The 17,477-nt window shown below is 47.7% G+C and overlaps 1 protein-coding gene across 1 annotated transcript; it reads left to right on the top strand.

The window, feature by feature from the left end:
- Nucleotides 1–403: 403 nt before the first annotated feature.
- ELK1 (ETS transcription factor ELK1) lies at nt 404–16,146 on the top strand. Its single transcript, XM_052663777.1, has 6 exons — nt 404–524; nt 9,414–9,657; nt 12,055–12,498; nt 13,153–13,620; nt 14,565–14,666; nt 14,751–16,146. Exons 2-6 carry the CDS (start codon nt 9,448–9,450, stop codon nt 14,847–14,849), a joined length of 1,323 nt encoding a protein of 440 aa, XP_052519737.1. The 5' UTR covers nt 404–524; nt 9,414–9,447; the 3' UTR covers nt 14,850–16,146.
- Nucleotides 16,147–17,477: the final 1,331 nt, after the last annotated feature.

Raw genomic sequence — 17,477 nt, 5'->3', positions numbered from 1 at the left:
ACCTAATCACCCGTATCCTCAGAGGCTGGCTGTCTTCCATCAATCCCATATAGGCCAATCCATGCGAGGCAGGCGCCCCCAAAACCTTGTCAATCGCCCCCGGCCTATCAGTCTGTCTTGAGCCAATCAGCGTGAAGCACCGCAGGGCCGAGCTCTCTTCTTCGGAACCCAGGCGGCCATCAGCGTTCCATCAGTTCCCCTCGGGCCAATCACAGCATAGGTCTGTGGAGCAGTGTCCGCCTCCCTAGCCCTGGAAGCCGCGCGGTCGATCCATGGTACTTTGGCCAATTAGCGAGCGGCAGAACGCTCGGCTCCTCCTTCACGGGCCCACGTGAGCGGTGAAGAAACGCAGGGGCGGCTTCTAGGTGCTGCCGCTGCCGCCGCCGCCGCCGCCGCCGCCACCGCCACCTCCGCCGCCGCCGCCGCCGCCTCCGCCTCGGAAGCCCGGGCCTGGGGGGCGGTGGGGCAGCGCATGGAGCCCCCGCCCCCCGGAGCTGCCAACACCGCCGCTCCTCTACGCACAGGTGAGTCCGGGGCCTGGAGGTTGGAGGGCCCGGTCCATGACCCCAAGTATCCTTCCCGCCCCCGCGGGGTGGGGGGGGAGATGTGGCTTGGCCCAAGCCCTGCTGGTGTTCGGCTCCCCACCGCCGCCACTACGGCTGGTGGACTTGCCTGTGGCATTGTCCCCTCCCATCGCCCCTTGTAGTGGATCTGACCGTGGCCTAACCCCCCTTTCTGTTTTATAATGGATCAGTCTTCGTGCTTGTGTTTCTCCCCACCCCACCTTACAGTAGACTGGTCTGTGGTCTTGCCCCCCACCCCACGCTTATAGGGAACCAGTTTCCGGCAGTGTCCGACTCCTTGACCGTAGGTGCATCTGAGTGTTTGTATTTCTCCTGTCCTCAACTTTCAGGGGCCCTTTCTGTGGCCTTGTTTTTCCACCCTTACTGTTCCTGTAGTTAGTCAATCCGTAGCGTTGTACACCCCCCCCCCACCAAACAATGAGTTAATCTGTGAACTTGTATTCGTGCCTCCAGTGCATCAGTTCATGAATTTATCACACACACACCACTTTACAGTGGATCCGTCTACATGCTTGTTTTTCACGTGCCCCTGCTTATTAGCCCGTTGCCCTATTCTCCCTTTTTTGTAGACTGTCACTCCAGTCCTTGGGCTTCTCCCTTCCTTAAGAGTGGATCAGTTTAATGCGTTTTATCTCCCCATTTTCAGTAGCCCAGTCCATGGCCTTGTCCTCCTCTCCTTTTAATCAGTCTGTGGGATGGCTCTCCACTATTGTGCAGGAGTCAATGTGCTTTCTGATCTCCTTGCTCCTAGTAAATAAGGTGAGCCTTTACACACATACACCCCTTTACTGTGGATCTGTCCATTGGCCTTCCTGCCACCCTTGTGCTTGCGTTCACACCCTTCCCTTCTGGTATAACATCCTATGAGTCCAGTGCCTTGTAATCCCTCCAGGAGGGTCAACATGTGTGCTTTTATTTTCCCCCTTCTTTCATGGTGGTGGATCAGTCCATGGCCTTCCCTGCCACCCTCCCTCCTTAATCGTGGATCAGCCTGTGTGCTTGTTGAACTTAGGTCCTTTTTACCCTAGAACACACTTTCTCATACACACTTTTAACCACTGAGACATCCTACCTCACTCCAGTAAATGAATACATTAGTGATAGTGATATTGCCAATAGAAGCTAACATTTATTGAGCACCTTACTTGTACCAGGCAAAATGCTTTATGTTAATGAGCTCATTTAATGCAACCTTTAAGATAGGTATTGAGGGAAGTTCAGCATAGGGATACCTTACTCAAAGGTGATCCAGTAGGTATCAGATTAGATTGCTCCTCAGAACATAGGATAATTTTTGATGCTTTCCTCTCTCACTTCATCTCACCCCACTTGAGGCCTCATTCTTTAAAAAACCAAATTAGTTCCTATCTCCACGCTTTGGTTTTTGCTGTTCCCTCAGCTGTCTCCATTCCACACCTTGTCTCAGGACATATCCACACCCGATTCCAGCAGCTATGTGACCTTTGTGATTTAACCACTCTCTCTCTTCTCGTGTTTCCTCATTGGTAAAGTGGGGGCATCAGAACTAGAATCCCCTCCAGGGTAAATAAAGAATGTGCGTGTGGAGTTGCTCTGTCATGTCCTATTCTCTTGCGACCCCATGGACTGTAGCCTGCCAGGCTCCGCTGTCCATGGAATTTTCCAGACAAGAATACTGGAGTGGGTTGCCTTGTCAATTAATAAAACAAATAACTTCTCTGACCTTACCTCCTGCTGCTGCTGCTGCTGCTAAGTCACCTCAGTTGTGTCTGACTGTGCGGCCCCAGAGATAGCAGCCCACCAGGCTCCCCCATCCCTGGGATTCTCCAGGCAAGAACACTGGAGTGGGTTGCCATTTCCTTTTCCAATGCATGAAAGTGAAAAGTAAAAGTGAAGTTGCTCAGTCGTGTCCGACTCCTAGCTACTCCATCCATGGGATTTTCCAGGCAAGAGTACTGGAGTGGGGTGCCACTGCCTTCTCTGGACCTTACCTCCTACCCACCCCTAACTCTCTTCCAGCCACAATGACCTCACACATCCTCAGAAACACCAGGAGAAATCCAGCCTTGGGGTCTTTGCCTTCGCTATTTTTTCTGCCTGGAACAGTCTACCCCCATCTCTGCATGGTTCCTTTCAGGACTCTATTCAAATGTCACCTGTCCCTGACCATCTGAACCTGCACACCTAGCAGGACTCAGGCCCTTTTTCTGCTTTATTTGTGTTTTTGCCCTTTATCACTGTCAGGCACTCTGTTTACCAGTTTATCATATTTATTGTCTTTCCCCGTTAAAATGGGAGTCCCATGAGGAACTCTTTCTGTCTGCTTATTCACTGCTAGGTCTCCAACACCTAAAATTCTTACCTAGTACTTGATAAGAATTCATTGCACAAATGAATGGAGAAAATAACAATTTCAGACAAATCAGAGTTGGGGACAGATGGAGATGAAGAGGGCATAAGAGAGTTAGTTAAGAGGCTAGTTAGTCAGGGCTGTTTATTCAACAAACACTGAGCACCAGGCATTCTTCTAGGTGCTGGGGATATGAAAGGGAACAAAACAGGCGGAAATCCCTGCCTTTCTGGAACAGACATTTGCTAAGAGTGCAGACTATATAAATAAGTCAGTCTAATTAGTATGTTAGACAAGTGCTAAGGAGGGAAAGTGAAGAAGGGATGGTTGGAATAGAGTATCAGGGTGGTTAGAATCTTAGGCACAGGGCAGGCCTCATTTAGAAGGTGACACTTGAATTAAGGCTTAAAGGAGTTCAGGAAGGGACCCATGATGTGTAAGGGAAGAGTGTACCAGGCAGAAGGAACAGCCAATGCAAAGGCCCTGAGGAGGGATTGTGCCTGGCATGTTCAAGGGCCATGAAGGAGGCCAGCGTGGCTGGAGCAAAAGTCCTTTACATATCAGTTCAGTTCAGTTGCTCAGTCGTGTCCGACTCTTAGTGACCCCATGAACTGCAGCACGCCAGGCCTCCCTGTCCATCACCAACTTCAAAGAGTTTACCCAAACTCATGTCCATTGAGTCAGTGATGCCATCCAACCATCTCATCCTCTGTCATCCCCTTCTCCCCCTGCCCTCAATCTTTCCCAGCATCAGGGTCTTTTCAAATGAGTCAGCTCTTCCCATCAGGTGGCCAGAGTATTGGAGTTTCAGCTTCAACATCAGTCCTTCCAGTGAACACCCAGGACTGATCTTTAGGATGGATTGGTTGGATCTCCTTGCAGTCAAGGGACTCTGAAGAGTCTTCTCCAACACCACAGTTCAAAAGCATCAATTCTTCGGCACTCAGCTTTCTTTATAGTCCAACTCTCACATCCATACATGACTACTGGAAAAACCATAGCCTTGACTAGATGGACCTTTGGTGATAAAATAATGTCTCTGCTTTTTAATATGCTGTCTAGGTTGGTCATAACTTTCTTTCCAGGCAAGAATACTGGAGTGGGTTGCCTTGTGAATTAATAAAACAAATAACTTCTCTGACCTTACTTTAATTTCATGGCTGCAATCACCATCTGCAGTGATTTTAGAGCCCCCCAAAATAAAGTCAGCCACTGTTTCCACTGTTTCCCCATCTATTTGCCATGAATTGATGGGACCGGATGCCATGATCTTAGTTTTCTGAATGTTGAGCTTTAAGCCAACTTTTTCACTCTCCTCTTTCACTTTCATCAAGAACTCTTTAGTTCTTCTTCACTTTCTGTCATAAGGGTGGTGTCATCTGCATATCTAAGGTTATTGATGTACTCTGCATATAAGTTAAATAAGCAGGGTGACAGTATACAGCCTTGACGTACTCCTTTCCTTATTTGGAACCAGCCTGTTCCATGTCCAGTTCTAACTGTTGCTTCCTGACCTGCATACAGGTTTCTCAAGAGGCAGGTCAGGGGTCTGGTATTACCATCTCTTTCAGAATTTTCCCTAGTTTATTGTGATCCACACAGTCGAAGGCTTTGGCATAGTCAATAAAGCAGAAATAGATGTTTTTCTGGAACTCTCTTGCTTTTTCCATGATCCAGCGGATGTTGGCATATACTGACATTTAATCCTCCGGGAAACCTTTCAGAGTAGGTGTATCTTGAAGATACTTAACTTTGAGAGTGGCATATCCCCCATTTTATAGGTACAGGAACAGACCCAGAGAGGTTGAGTAACTTGCTCATGGTCACAGAGCTAGAACAGGATAGAGGAGTATGAGGCTGGCAAGCCAGAGAGAAGAAAGATCTGCTGGGGTAGACAGGTTATTCATCACACAGAGGAAGAATTAATTCTGCATGGGAGATCTCAGAACTTAATGATGTGTGTAATAAAGGGTTCATCGTATGTTGAAAAGAGGGAAGGACACTCCTGGCAGGGAGAGCAGCACATGCATATCCTTAGAGATGGGAACTGGATGAACTCAGGGTGCCCACGATGTAACATGCCAAGCTTCAGTCCACCTCAGAGCCTTTGTACATTCTGTTCCCTGTGCTTGAAAGACCCTTCCCACAGATGTCATCATGGCTTGCTACCTCCCCTCCTTCAGATTTCTACTCATATGTCACTTCCTCAGGGAAGCCCTCCCTGAACACCCTGTGTAAAATAGCATTCCTGTCCCCCTCGAGGATCTTACCCTTCAGTTTTGCTCTATGGAGAGCTGGTAGAACAAAGTGGCTAGGATCACTGCCTAGAGCCAAACTGCCAGTTTGATCCCTGTCTCTTTGTGATCTTAGGCAAGTTATATTACTTCTCTGTGCCTCCATTTCCTCATCTGGAACATGGGAGGGTAATAAGAGTGACCACCCATGATGTTGGTTTGAGGATTGAATGAGTCAAATGACTAAAATGGTAAGGGCTATGTGGCTGGTTCCTGTTTTTTAAATTGGTAATATTATTCCTGGCATACATGTAGCTGTCTCACAGGCCTCTGAGACTGACCGTTTCTAAATCTGACCCCATGTTCTCCCTTCAAAACATGCTCTCCCGCAGGGCCCCTATCGCAGGTGATCAGGCCACAAACCTAGAGTCACCTCTCACCCCACCCCACCCCACCCCTAGTGCTATCTGTCAACAAATTCCATTCGTTCTGTCTTCAGGTTTTATCCAGAACTCAGCCGCTTCTCACCAGTTCCACTGCTACCACCACCATCTCTTACGTGGACTATTGCAGTAGCCTCTTCAGCCCCTACAGCTGGTTCTCCTCACAACAGCCTGAGGGTCTGTTAAAATCCAAGTCACAGCCTGTCACTCCTCTGCTCACAGCCATCTCATGGTTCCTATCTTATTCAGTCAAGTCAAAGCCCTTCCTGGCCTAAAAGAGCCTCACACAGTCTGGCCTCTATTGCCCCTCTGCTCTCAGCTCCTACTGCTGATACTTTCCCTTCACTGTTTTCTCTCTGACCGTGCCAGATTTCTTTGCCTTCCTCTGACCTGCCAGGCTCTCCAGCCTCAGGGTCTTTCACCCGAGCTATTTCCTCTGCCTGGATGACTGCTTTCCAGGTTGTCACAAAACTGACACCTTCACCTCTCTTATGTCTTTGCTCAAATATCACCTCCACAGTGAATACCTTTTCAGAAAATAACTTCTCCTTGCTTCTTTGTTTTTTTTCCAGAGCTCTTATCACCATCTGAAGAATTCTTGTTTATCTTGCTTCTTGTCTGTCTTCCCCACTAAAACGGGAGTTATGCCAGAGCAGGGATTTTTGTTGTATCCACTGCTGTCTCCCCAGCACCTGGCCCACAGCAAGCCCTCTACAAATGCTTGCTAAATGAATGAAATAAAGAGAAGTAAATGCATCTGAGCGAGGCATATGACTAGAACTCTTGTTAGGGATTATGTGGGAGATGTGATAATAAACAAAATACAAAACCTCGTGTGCTGCTGAGGCTTGAAGCCAACTGTCAGGTTTCACCTTAAGTGATAGATTCTGTGGCTGCTGAAAGGGGAACTGGTAAAATTGCCTGTTGTCACCACCAGGAGTCACAGTGGACTCTCTGCCTCTGAAACAAACAGGCCTTCCAAATAAACCAAGCAAGGTTTCTGATGACGGGACTGTAATCTGGATACTTTGTGGCCTTATGACTTACATAATTGCTTGAAACTGTGTCTGCCAAATGAACTTCAAAACAGCTCAGACATAAGAGGATCAGACTGTATTTCATTACAGATTAAAGACTCAAGCTATAAATTATAGAAAGAAGTTCTTTCTTAACCCAGCAGTCCCGGCTGGGTGATTGATAAAAACTCTTTCCTTAAGGAATAGGAAGTTCATGTTTATTTCCAATTCACACTCAGCAAAAGGAGCAGTTAATAGGTTAGGGGGAAGAAGGCCAGGGAAGGTCCTATTCTGTGCATGACATGCTGAGGGAATAGTCAGTATGAGAGGCAGTTTAGTCTAATGGTTAAAAAGCTCAGACAACTGGGACTTGGCTGCCTGGGTCCAAATCTTGACTCTGCCACTTAGAGCTGTGTGGTATGTAAATGTCATTTAGACATTTTGTGCCTCAGCTTCCTCCTTTATAAATTAGAGATAATAAGAGTACCTATTTCCCAACATTGTGATGAGAGAGAAATGAGTCAATAGCTATAAAAATAGCAATCAAGGTCTACATGCCCTTATCTAAAACCCTTGGGGCCAGATGTGTTTCACAATTTTGAATTTTTCAGATTTTAGAAAAGTAACAAGGTACACATACGAGATGTTACATAATACTCTTAGTGGGCTCTGTAATCAGCTACATTCAGATTTCTGTAGCAAGATGTATGAACAGTCACACCAAGTGAAGATCCATAAAGACCACAAAAGGCCTTACTTTGTTTCAAATCAGGTTTTAGAGTAGCAGAAAAGGAGTAAGGAACAAATTAGAAATGGATATTCTGTATAGCAGATAAAGAATTAGGAACAAATTAGAAATGGATATTTTGTAAGAGCTTATCATACCCCAGGCATAGTATATTTACTGTACAATAACCCTGTGAGCTAGGTGGTGTTATCATCTATTTTAGAGATGGAAGAAATGAGGCCCAAAGAGGTTAAAGAACACACCCAGGGTCACACTGCTAATAAGTAGCAGAATGAGGATTCCAGCCCTGGCCGTCTGGCTCTGGAGCCTGGGTGATCGTCCAATAGGCCATATTGCCTCTGATTGGTACAATGCCTGGCACATATTTAGCACTCAGTAGATGTTCATTGTTGCTGTTGTCAAGAAGGAGAATCAGAAGGAAAGGAACAGGTCAGAGGAGCATGGGGTAGACAGACAGAAGAGAGCAGACATTTCAGTGTCAGGAATTTTCATAAAGTCAAGGCTCCTTGGGGCTGAGACTTGAACAAAGGAGAAGACTTGAAAGCAGAGGAAGGGAACCCAGCATGGAGTAAACAGCCTTTATGAGATGCTGACAGAGGGAACCTCCTGGGAAACTTGGTATTTGATGTGGTAGAAGGTGCAAATGAAAATATTCAGGTGAGGGGCATTGCTCTGGTTTTCTATTCATGCTGTAACAAATTATCACAAACTTTTAACTGCTTTCAGTTCAGTTCAGTCACTCAGTTGTGTCCGACTCTGCAACCGCATGGACTGCAGCACACCAGGCCTCCCTATCCATCACCAACTCCCGGAGTTTACTCAAACTCATGTCCATTGATTGAGTCGGTGATGCCATCCAACCATCTCATCCTCTGTCATCCCCTTCTCCTCCCACCTTCAATCTTTCCCAGCATCAGGGTCTTTTCAAATAAGTCAGTCTTCCCATCAGGTGGCCAAAGAATTGGAGTTTCAGCTTCAGCATTAGTCCTTCCAATGAATATTCAGGACTAATTCCTTTAGGATGGACTGATCTCCTTGCTGTCCAGGGGACTCTCGAGTCTTCTCCAACACCACAGTTCAAAAGCATCAATTCTTTGGTGCTCAGCTTTCTTTATAGTCCAACTCTTATCCACACATGACTACTGGAAAAACCATAGCTTTGACTAGATGGACCTTTGTTGGCAAAGTAATGTCTCTGCTTTTTAATATGCTGTCTAGGTTGGTCATAACTTTTCTTCCAAGGAGGAAGCATTTTTTAATTTCATGGCTGCAGTTACCATCTTCAGTGACTTCAAAATAAAGTCTGTCACTGTTTCCACTGTTTCCCCATCTGTTTGCCATGAAGTGATGGGACCAGATGCCATGATCTTCATTTTCTGAGTGTTGAGTTTTAAGACAGCTTTTTCACTCTCCTCTTTCACTTTCATCAAAAGGCTCTTTAGTTCTTCTTCACTTTCTGCCATAAGGGTGGTGTCATCTGCATATCTGAGGTTATTGATATTTCTCTCAGCAGTCTTGATTCCAGCTTGTGTTCAACTGCTTAAAACAACACAAATTATTCTCTTAAGAGTTCTGGAGGTCCGAAGGTCAGCACAGGTCTCACCAGGCTAAAATCCAGGTGTTAGCAGGGCTACTTTCCTTTCTGGAAGCTTCATGTGATTAGATTGAGCTCACCCAAACATCTCTCTAGCTTAAGGTCCATAACCTTAAATCCATCTGCAAAGTTCCTTTTGCCATGTAACATATTCACAGTTTCCAGAAATTAGAACGTGGACATATTTGGGTGGGGGACATTATTCTGCCTAGCACAGTCTGCCCTTTGGCCCCCAGAGGTTCACATTTGTCCCACAGGCAGAACGCATTCACACTGTTGTATCATTTCCAAAATTCTCATCCCACCCTTCCATCATCCAAAGCCAGGCTGAGGGTACTCAGGGAATGATGGTGGTAGCTGAGGACAGAGGTGGAGGCAAGGTGGAAAGAAAGGAATCTTTCTCCTACTGACCTTTTCCCCTTTATGTACTCACAGCCTCTTAGTTCTGAGCTGTCTGCCCTCCAGGTACCCCTGGGATGGCGTGAGTACTTCCCCAGCGATGGACCCTTCTGTGACGCTGTGGCAGTTTCTGCTGCAGCTGCTAAGAGAGCAAGGCAATGGCCACATCATCTCCTGGACCTCACGGGATGGCGGTGAGTTCAAGCTGGTGGACGCTGAGGAGGTGGCCCGGCTGTGGGGGCTGCGCAAGAATAAGACCAACATGAACTATGACAAGCTCAGCCGGGCCTTGCGGTACTATTATGACAAGGTAAGGTGTCTGAGACCAGGGCTGGGACCCCACTCCCCCGCCCCCCACACCAGCAAACATTTATACCAGTTATTTCATTTTCTTGTCTTAATTTGATCTAGCTCTAGTTTTGAAAACAGTATTAAAATTTACCATTTTTTACCCCATCCTCTGGTACTCTCAGACCAATGTTGGGGCCCCCAAGCATTTATTCCAGTTATTTTATTTTCTTGTATTTTAACTTTGGCTAAAACCTTCAAAGCAACATTAATACTGACCCCTACTCACTCCATTCTTTCTGAGATCCCCAGAGTCCTTCTGTCCCAACCACACCCCACACAACATTTCATTTTCTTGCCTTATTCCTTATTCCTCTGACCAAAACTTTTGTAAACACTATTAATAATGAGTCTTCCTCATCCTGGAACAGTCCTGGGTTCCCCCAGGTATTTCATGGTCTGCTCTTATCCCAGAATAAGAATTCTTGAATAGCCTTATTCTTAGAATCAAAGTCTCCATGATAGCATTATCCTAACCTTTGCTTATCTCATCCTCCAAGACCCTCAACATTTTTATCAATTCTTTTCATATTTGATTTCGTTAGCTAAGACCTCCAAAACAACGTGTATAATGCCTGCTCCACACCCCATCCTCTTGTATTCCCAGAGCAACACTAGTCCTCTCCAATATTTATATCAGTTATTTTATTTTATCATCTTATTCCTGTAGCTAAAATTATAAATTTTGCTCATCTTTTCCTCTCAGACTGCCAAACCAGTGCTAGATATCCCCCCTCACATTTATACCAGTTATTTCATTTTCTTATTTCTTTACCTGAAACTTCCAAAACAATGTTTTTCTTCTTCCAGTTTTACTGCAGTATGATTGACACACATTACTGTATAAGTTTAAGGTGTACAGCATAAAGATTTGACTTGTATACATCAAGAAATAATTATCACAATAAGTTAAATAAACATCCACCAGCTCATACAGATACAAAATAAAAAGGAAAAAAATTCTTTACACTCTTAACTTTCTTATATAACATACAGCAGTGTGAATCATTTATCATGTTGTACATTATATCCCTAGTACTTACTTTTCTTATAACTGGAAGTTTGTGCCTTTTGACTGCCTTCATCCAATTCCCTTTCCTCTCACCCCACACTGAAACTTCTCAGACAATATTAATGAGTCTCCCTTTTCATTCCTTTTCTGAGAAACACAAACCCACCCTGTGACATTCGTGGCCAACATGAAGATGTCCTCAGGGTGCCCTAATGCCCCCCAGATGCCTCTTGTCCCTCAGAACAGCCCTAGACCGGTGCTGCTGCCCACCGTTAACTCACAGCATTTATTTCATTTTTTTAATATATTTATATTTTTTATATTTTTATATTTTAATCCTTTAGCTCAAACCTCCAGAACACTATTCTTAATGAGTCTGCCTCACTCTGTGCACTGGAACCACCAGAACATCCCTGAGATCCTCCAGGGCTATCCTGAAATACCCCAAATGTGCTCTGTGACCCACCCAAGCCAGCCTTAAGATTCCCACAGTATTTATACCAGTATTTTAAATTCTTGTTAGTTGCTATCAGTTACTTCATTTTCCAATTGTTTCAGCTTAAACCTCTCCAGTGGTATTAAGAATAAGGCTCCTCATCCTCTCCACCTTGATGACTTTGCCCTGTTTCACGGCTGTGTCAAGAGCTTTAAATCATCCTCTAATAATTCATATTTATTAACAATTCATCACCATATTCTTCCATATTCATTTAGTCTCTTCCAACATTTATATCAGTGACTTCATTTCCCTGTCTTACTGCATTAGCTAGACTCCAAAACTGTGTCCTGGCAGCCACCCCCAGGGCCTGGCCCTGTTAGCCCACAGACACCCCTGGTTCCAGGAGCCAAGAGGAAAGCCTGTTCCTAGATCTGCTTCCCTAGTTGGGTCCCAGTGTGGAGAGGAGCCAGTGGGTGTGGCCATGTGTATCTAAGGTAGGGTGGGGGAACCTAACAGAAGATGAGAGTATGACAGAGGGAGACTTGGACGGGGATGGATGGGACTGAGGTGTGGCAGGGAGAAGGACAGTAGACTAAAGGAAGGATTATGCAGTGGGGAGACAGAGAAGGGGAAGAAGCTGGAGGAGAAGACAGGGAAATCGGGTTGGGGAAGAGTAGTAGAAAGTAGGGGAGAAGGGAGGAGGCCTCAGATGAAGAGGTGAGTGAGATGTGAAAGAAGCTGGGAAGAGGACCCTATGGGGACACAGACACTGAGCAAGGACAGTGTATATGTAAAAGGACAGGAGAGGCATGAAGGGAAAAAACACCAGGAGACACTCCTCACCATCTACTCTCTCTCTCTAGCCCTTTCTTCTAAGACACTCTATCCTGTCTCTTCCCCCTTACCAGAACATCATCCGCAAAGTGAGCGGCCAGAAGTTTGTCTACAAGTTTGTGTCCTACCCTGAGGTCGCAGGGTGCTCCACTGAGGACTGCCCGCCTCAGCCTGAGGTGTCTGTCACCTCCACTCTGGCAAATGCAGGCGCCACAGCTGTACACGCCATCCCCGGGGACACTGCCTCTGGGAAGCCAGGCACACTCAAGGGTGCAGGAATGGCAGGCCCAGGCGGCTTGGCGCGCAGCAGCCGAAATGATTACATGCGCTCAGGCCTCTATTCCACCTTCACCATCCAGTCCCTGCAGCCACAACCACCCTCTCACCCTCGACCTTCCACAGTGCTCCCCAACACCGGCCCTGCAGGAGTAGCAGTGCCTCCCTCGGGGAGCAGGAGCACCAGTCCAAACCCCTTGGAGGCCTGCCTGGAAGCTGAGGAGGCTGGCCTGCCTCTGCAGGTAAGGACTGGAATATGGAATTTCAGCAAGAGGAGGGATGTACAGTTCCCAAATGAAGAGAGGGACTGGGAAGAGGAGGGACATAATGTCCTGTTAAAGATGATATAATGGAAGGAGAGACACAGAAGTCCCCTTGGAGAAAGAGATGGGGAGGAAAACTATTCAAACCCTGGGAAGGAAGAAGGAAATTGAGTGCACTACAATTAGCAGTACACCCAATATGTAGTAGGTGCCCTTGAATGTATTTGCTTAATGCACTGGCTCTCACACTTTCAGCACTCATCAGAAAGCACTTGGAGGGCTTTTTAAGCCAGAGGTGCTGAGGGACGCCCCCAGAGTTTTTCTTTATGTGAGTCTGGGGATGGGCCCAAGAGTCTACATTTTTAACAAATTTCCAGATGAGGTGTATGCTGCTGGTCCATAAAGCAAATTTTTTGAGAACCACTGCTTTTATAAATGGGGGCAGTATCTCCTGGAGTCCCACCTCTGAAGGCAACCCAGATAGGAGGACCAGAACCCCCATTTTCTTGGCAAAGTACCACATCTTGTTAAAGGACCTGCCCCTATTCTCAGGTCCCACTTTCCATGGGAAATAACTGGCTTCACTACCCCAGGAATCCTTAGGCATCCCTTCTGCACTCGTTCCTCTCCCAGGTCATCCTGACCCCACCCGAGGCCCCAAACCTTAAATCCGAAGAGCCAAATATGGAGCCTGGGTTGGGCCGGCCACTGCCCCCAGAAGTCAAAGTGGAAGAGCCCAAGGAAGAGTTAGAAGCTGCAGCCAGTGGGGAGGCGGGGTTTGTGCTGGAAGCCGTCAAGGCCGAGCCCTTTGAGCCCAAAGTCGACCCAGAAGTCCCTCCAGCAGAGGGCGTGCCAGCCCGGCTGTCCGCTGTCGTAATGGAAACTGCGGCGCAGGTGGGCGGCCTCACGGCTTCCACAACACCCAGCGCGGAGATTGCCCAGCCTCAGAAGGGCCGGAAGCCCCGGGACCTGGAGCTTCCACTCAGCCCGAGCCTGCTGGGTGGACCAGGACCCGAACGGACTCCGGGATCGGGAACTGGTTCAGGTCTACAGGCGCCAGGTCCAGCGCTGACGCCTTCCCTGCTACCTACGCACACATTGGTGAGAACTTTTGAAGGGGCGGGGCTGGCACCTGGAACAAATGGGATTGGGGCGGGGTGGCGCGGGGTGGGGGAGGGAGACAACGCGAAGGCCAATGCGATTACCTCGGAAAGAGTGAGGGGGTGGAGCCTTCGAGTGGGATTGGCTGCGTGGAGGGACAGGCTTGATTGCTACTGGATGGAGGAGTCTGCAATGCCAAGGATCAGGTGTCCAAAGAAGGGCCGTTCTGGGGAGTTTTGTGGGCGGGGACCAAGAGGCTTTCTGCAGAAACTGTTTCTGGGTTGAGGCATGGCTTGAGGAACCTGAGTGGGGCTTTGGGGTCTGAGATTTTCTCAGCGGGTTTCCTGTGAGGTTATGCAAGTCGGTGGAGAAGGCAGTGGCACCCCACTCCAGTACTCTTGCCTGGAAAATCCCATGGACAGAGGAGCCTGGAAGGCTGCAGTCCATGGGGTTGCTGAGGGTCGGACACCACTGAGTGACTTCCCTTTCACTTTTCACTTTCATGCATTGGAGAAGGAAATGGCAACCCACTCCAGTGTTCTTGCCTGGAGAATCCCAGGGACGGGGGAACCTGGTAGGCTGCCGTCTATGGGGTCGCACAGAGTCGGACACGACTGAAGTGACTTAGCAGCAGCAGCATGCAGGTCAGGGATAAGAGTTGGAAGTTGATCCTGAGCTACTGGGATTGTGAGGTTTGAAAACAGCGGGTGGGCTCTTGGAGGTGGTCTTGCCTGGGGTGGGCCCTCTGGAGTTAGAGTTGTCTGTGTGAAGTCAGAGAGCTGTCACAGACATGGCCTCAGTAGTTATGGTCTAGGCCTGTGCACTTTTGAGGAGTGATCTTGGAAGTATGAGTGGGAAATCAGGTGGGGCCAGAACCAAGTTCCTTTGGTTTTCCCACAGCCGCCCTCTTGCTCACTTGTGCTCTGACCACCCCTTCCCCACAGACCCCGGTGCTGCTGACGCCCAGCTCGCTGCCCCCCAGCATTCACTTCTGGAGCACCCTGAGTCCCATTGCACCCCGTAGCCCGGCCAAGCTCTCCTTCCAGGTAGGATCAGCTCCCCGATCTCAGAAAGGGTGAGTGACCCTAGCACGGTCCCCATCCATGACCTCTCCCTATTTCTGTCCTCAGTTTCCGTCCAGTGGCAGCGCACAGGTGCACATCCCTTCCATCAGCGTGGATGGCCTCTCAACCCCCGTGGTGCTCTCCCCAGGGCCCCAGAAGCCATGACTATCACCACCACCACCACCACCACCACCACCCCTTTCTGGGGTTACTCCTTCCATGCCCTGAACTTCTCTCCAGCCAGCTGTCTCAAGGAGAAACATAGTTCAGCTGACAGACTCGTGCTCCGGTTGTGGTTGGGTAGGGATTCTTAGGAAAAAGGATCTCTCAATAACCCTTCCACAAAAAAAACATACAACTTCTCTCTTCTTGATCAGTCCCCCAGTGGCCGCTCTTATACGTCTCTTGCTACAGTGGTGGGGACGGTTTATTTATTTATTTTTTGAAGGCCACTGGGAGGAGCCTGGCCCAACTCTTTTGGAGGGGGTGGCAAGGGCATCTCCCCCATGTTCCACATTTTTTCCCCAAGATGAGACAATCGGGGTCTGGCTTGAGACAGGCCTTTCTTTATTTATTTCTCAGCCTGCCCTTGGGGAGCTGAGGGAGCCCTGTCTTCACTTTGGGGTATGGGTAGAAGAGCTAGCTTGTTGTAGTTTATTATTCCTGGCCTTCCCCAAGGGTCCAGGAAGAATTTGTGCCATTTAATGGTTTGGGTGTCTTGGCCAAGGAAGACTCACACCCTTGGAGATGGGAATTTCCACTTCCCCAGCCTTTCTCTCAGACAGGTTGTCCTTCCTCAACCACCTTTTTGGCCAGGGAGGAATGCCCCTTTTGTTCTTCTCCCCCCTGAGAAGCCATTCCTGTGTCTGCCAAACTCCTGGGGTCCTGCCTGTTACCTCCCAATGGAGGGATTTTTGGGGAGTGGTCCCCGTCTGGGGGGCCCCTCCAGCCAGTACTCCAGGTCTCCCTGTCCCCCACCCCCTGCCATTTTGATAGTATAATCTATTTTTAAACAGGGCTTTTCAATAAGGGAGAGGGAGGTATCTCTTCCTATATCTGAGATGGGGTGGGTGGGAAGGAAGGGATTTGGGGGATCTCCCTGCCACCCCCAAGTGTTTATTTTTGATACCAAATGTGTATTTTCAACTCCCTCCCAGCCCCCCAATTTTCCTGCGGGCGGGTACAAAGGACCCTTTATGTGTCCCTGGAGTTGGGAGGGAGGAACAAGGGACATAAAGCCTGCTCAATCTGAATTCCAGGCTGGAGGAGGGTGGGTTCAGAGGACTCCTGGGTTCACCTCCCATCAGCACCGTCCCAACCCCGGGCCTAGGGACCTGGGTCTTGGTGATTTGGGGGACGGTGCTACACCTGTCTCCACTGTTTGTTTTACTTCCTCCCAAATGCATTTTTTTTCTAAGAGTCCCAGAGAATGGGGAATTGTTCCTGTAAATATATATTTTTAAAGGTGATGCTGGAGGCTGGTAGCATTTTTTTCCCTGAAGCCGTTGGGAATAACTGTGTGCAAAGGCACAACTTTGTGTGAAAGGCCATAAGGGTGTGAGATTGATCATGGGAGAGAGAGCATGATGGTGTGTGTCAGAAAGAGTAAAGACTACAGATTGGTAACCAGGTGTGTGAAAAAGAGAAAACTCTGGCAAGCTGTGATTGCACATGTACATTTGTGAAGTCATGTATTGAGAGAGTAGAAGTTGTAACCACAAACTTGACATTGTGTCTATGTGAGAAATTGTGGCTGGGTGGTAAAAAAACACAAAGACTGAATGAGTGATTAAGATACTATGCCAGAAACTGGTGCTTTGTGTGAAACAATGTTTACGAGAAGGAAGTGGGGACTGCACATCAGTCACTGTTGGACAAGCTGACGGTGAGCAAGAGAGAGTAACCAAAACAACATGTGAGAGCCTGTATAGGCATGAAAGTGCAGTAGAGATTGTCAGGGACAGTGTATAGGTGAGAAACTTCATTGTAAGTAGGCAGGTGACTCAGTGTTTAGGAGATGGGTTGTGTGTGAAACCAATCATGCAAGGCTGCTGGATCAACTAAAGTAATGAGAGCGTGTGTGTGAGAGGTTGATTGTATGAGAGAAAATAGCTGTGAGGCCAGATGGGTGCCTGAGATTTAAGATACCAGAATGCGTGATTGTATGTATGAAAACTTTCTGTGAGATTAAACTAGCAAAGACTGCATGAGAAACAGAAAAAGTGGCTGCAGCTGAAAGAGCGTGAGAGGCTGTAATGTGTGTGTGCGTGTGCATGTGTGTGTTCGTGTGTGTGTGTGTGTTCCTGAGCCTAGTGGCATATGGATGCAGTTACTACTCCAATCTAGCCAACAGGTTCAGGGACCATGGAAATATAAGAGAAGATGATGGTGAGACAGAGTGAGTGGAAGTATGCTAGAGACCACTTCACTGTGAGTGAGAAGCGAGGAGTAAAAAGAAGGAAGTTAGCGCCACATGAGAGAAAACTGATGACTGAGCAGTGTGTGAGAGTGGAACATTTCATATAGTAAACCAGAGATTACATGCTGGTGAAAAACAGAAAATGAAGCTGAGCAAATGAGACACTGAGAGACTATGCGGTCAGTTTGTGCAAGAAGTCAGGGAGGCTCTACTTGTGTTTGAATGTACAGGATACTCTGGCTGGATGGTGTAAACAACTAAGATGAGCTGTGAGAAACTGTGTGTGTGAGACTTGCAGAGAGCCTAGTAACAGTTGTGAATTAGTGACTACAGGATGTCAAAGGGTGAATGAGGGCAAGTGACTATGACACTGA

The sequence above is a fragment of the Budorcas taxicolor genome, chromosome X (genome assembly GCF_023091745.1).
Source record: "Budorcas taxicolor isolate Tak-1 chromosome X, Takin1.1, whole genome shotgun sequence".
Taxonomy (NCBI): domain Eukaryota; kingdom Metazoa; phylum Chordata; class Mammalia; order Artiodactyla; family Bovidae; genus Budorcas; species Budorcas taxicolor.
This window is presented reverse-complemented; position numbering and strand designations above follow the sequence as displayed.

Excerpts from the sequence above, each read along its gene's own strand:
- ELK1 (XM_052663777.1), top strand. The coding sequence starts at position 9,448 with ATGGACCCTTCTGTGACGCTGTGGCAGTTTCTGCTGCAGCTGCTAAGA. Across the intron at positions 9,658-12,054 it reads TGCGGTACTATTATGACAAG|AACATCATCCGCAAAGTGAG; the intron begins GTAAGGTGTCTG and ends CCCCCTTACCAG. Across the intron at positions 13,621-14,564 it reads TGCTACCTACGCACACATTG|ACCCCGGTGCTGCTGACGCC; the intron begins GTGAGAACTTTT and ends CCTTCCCCACAG.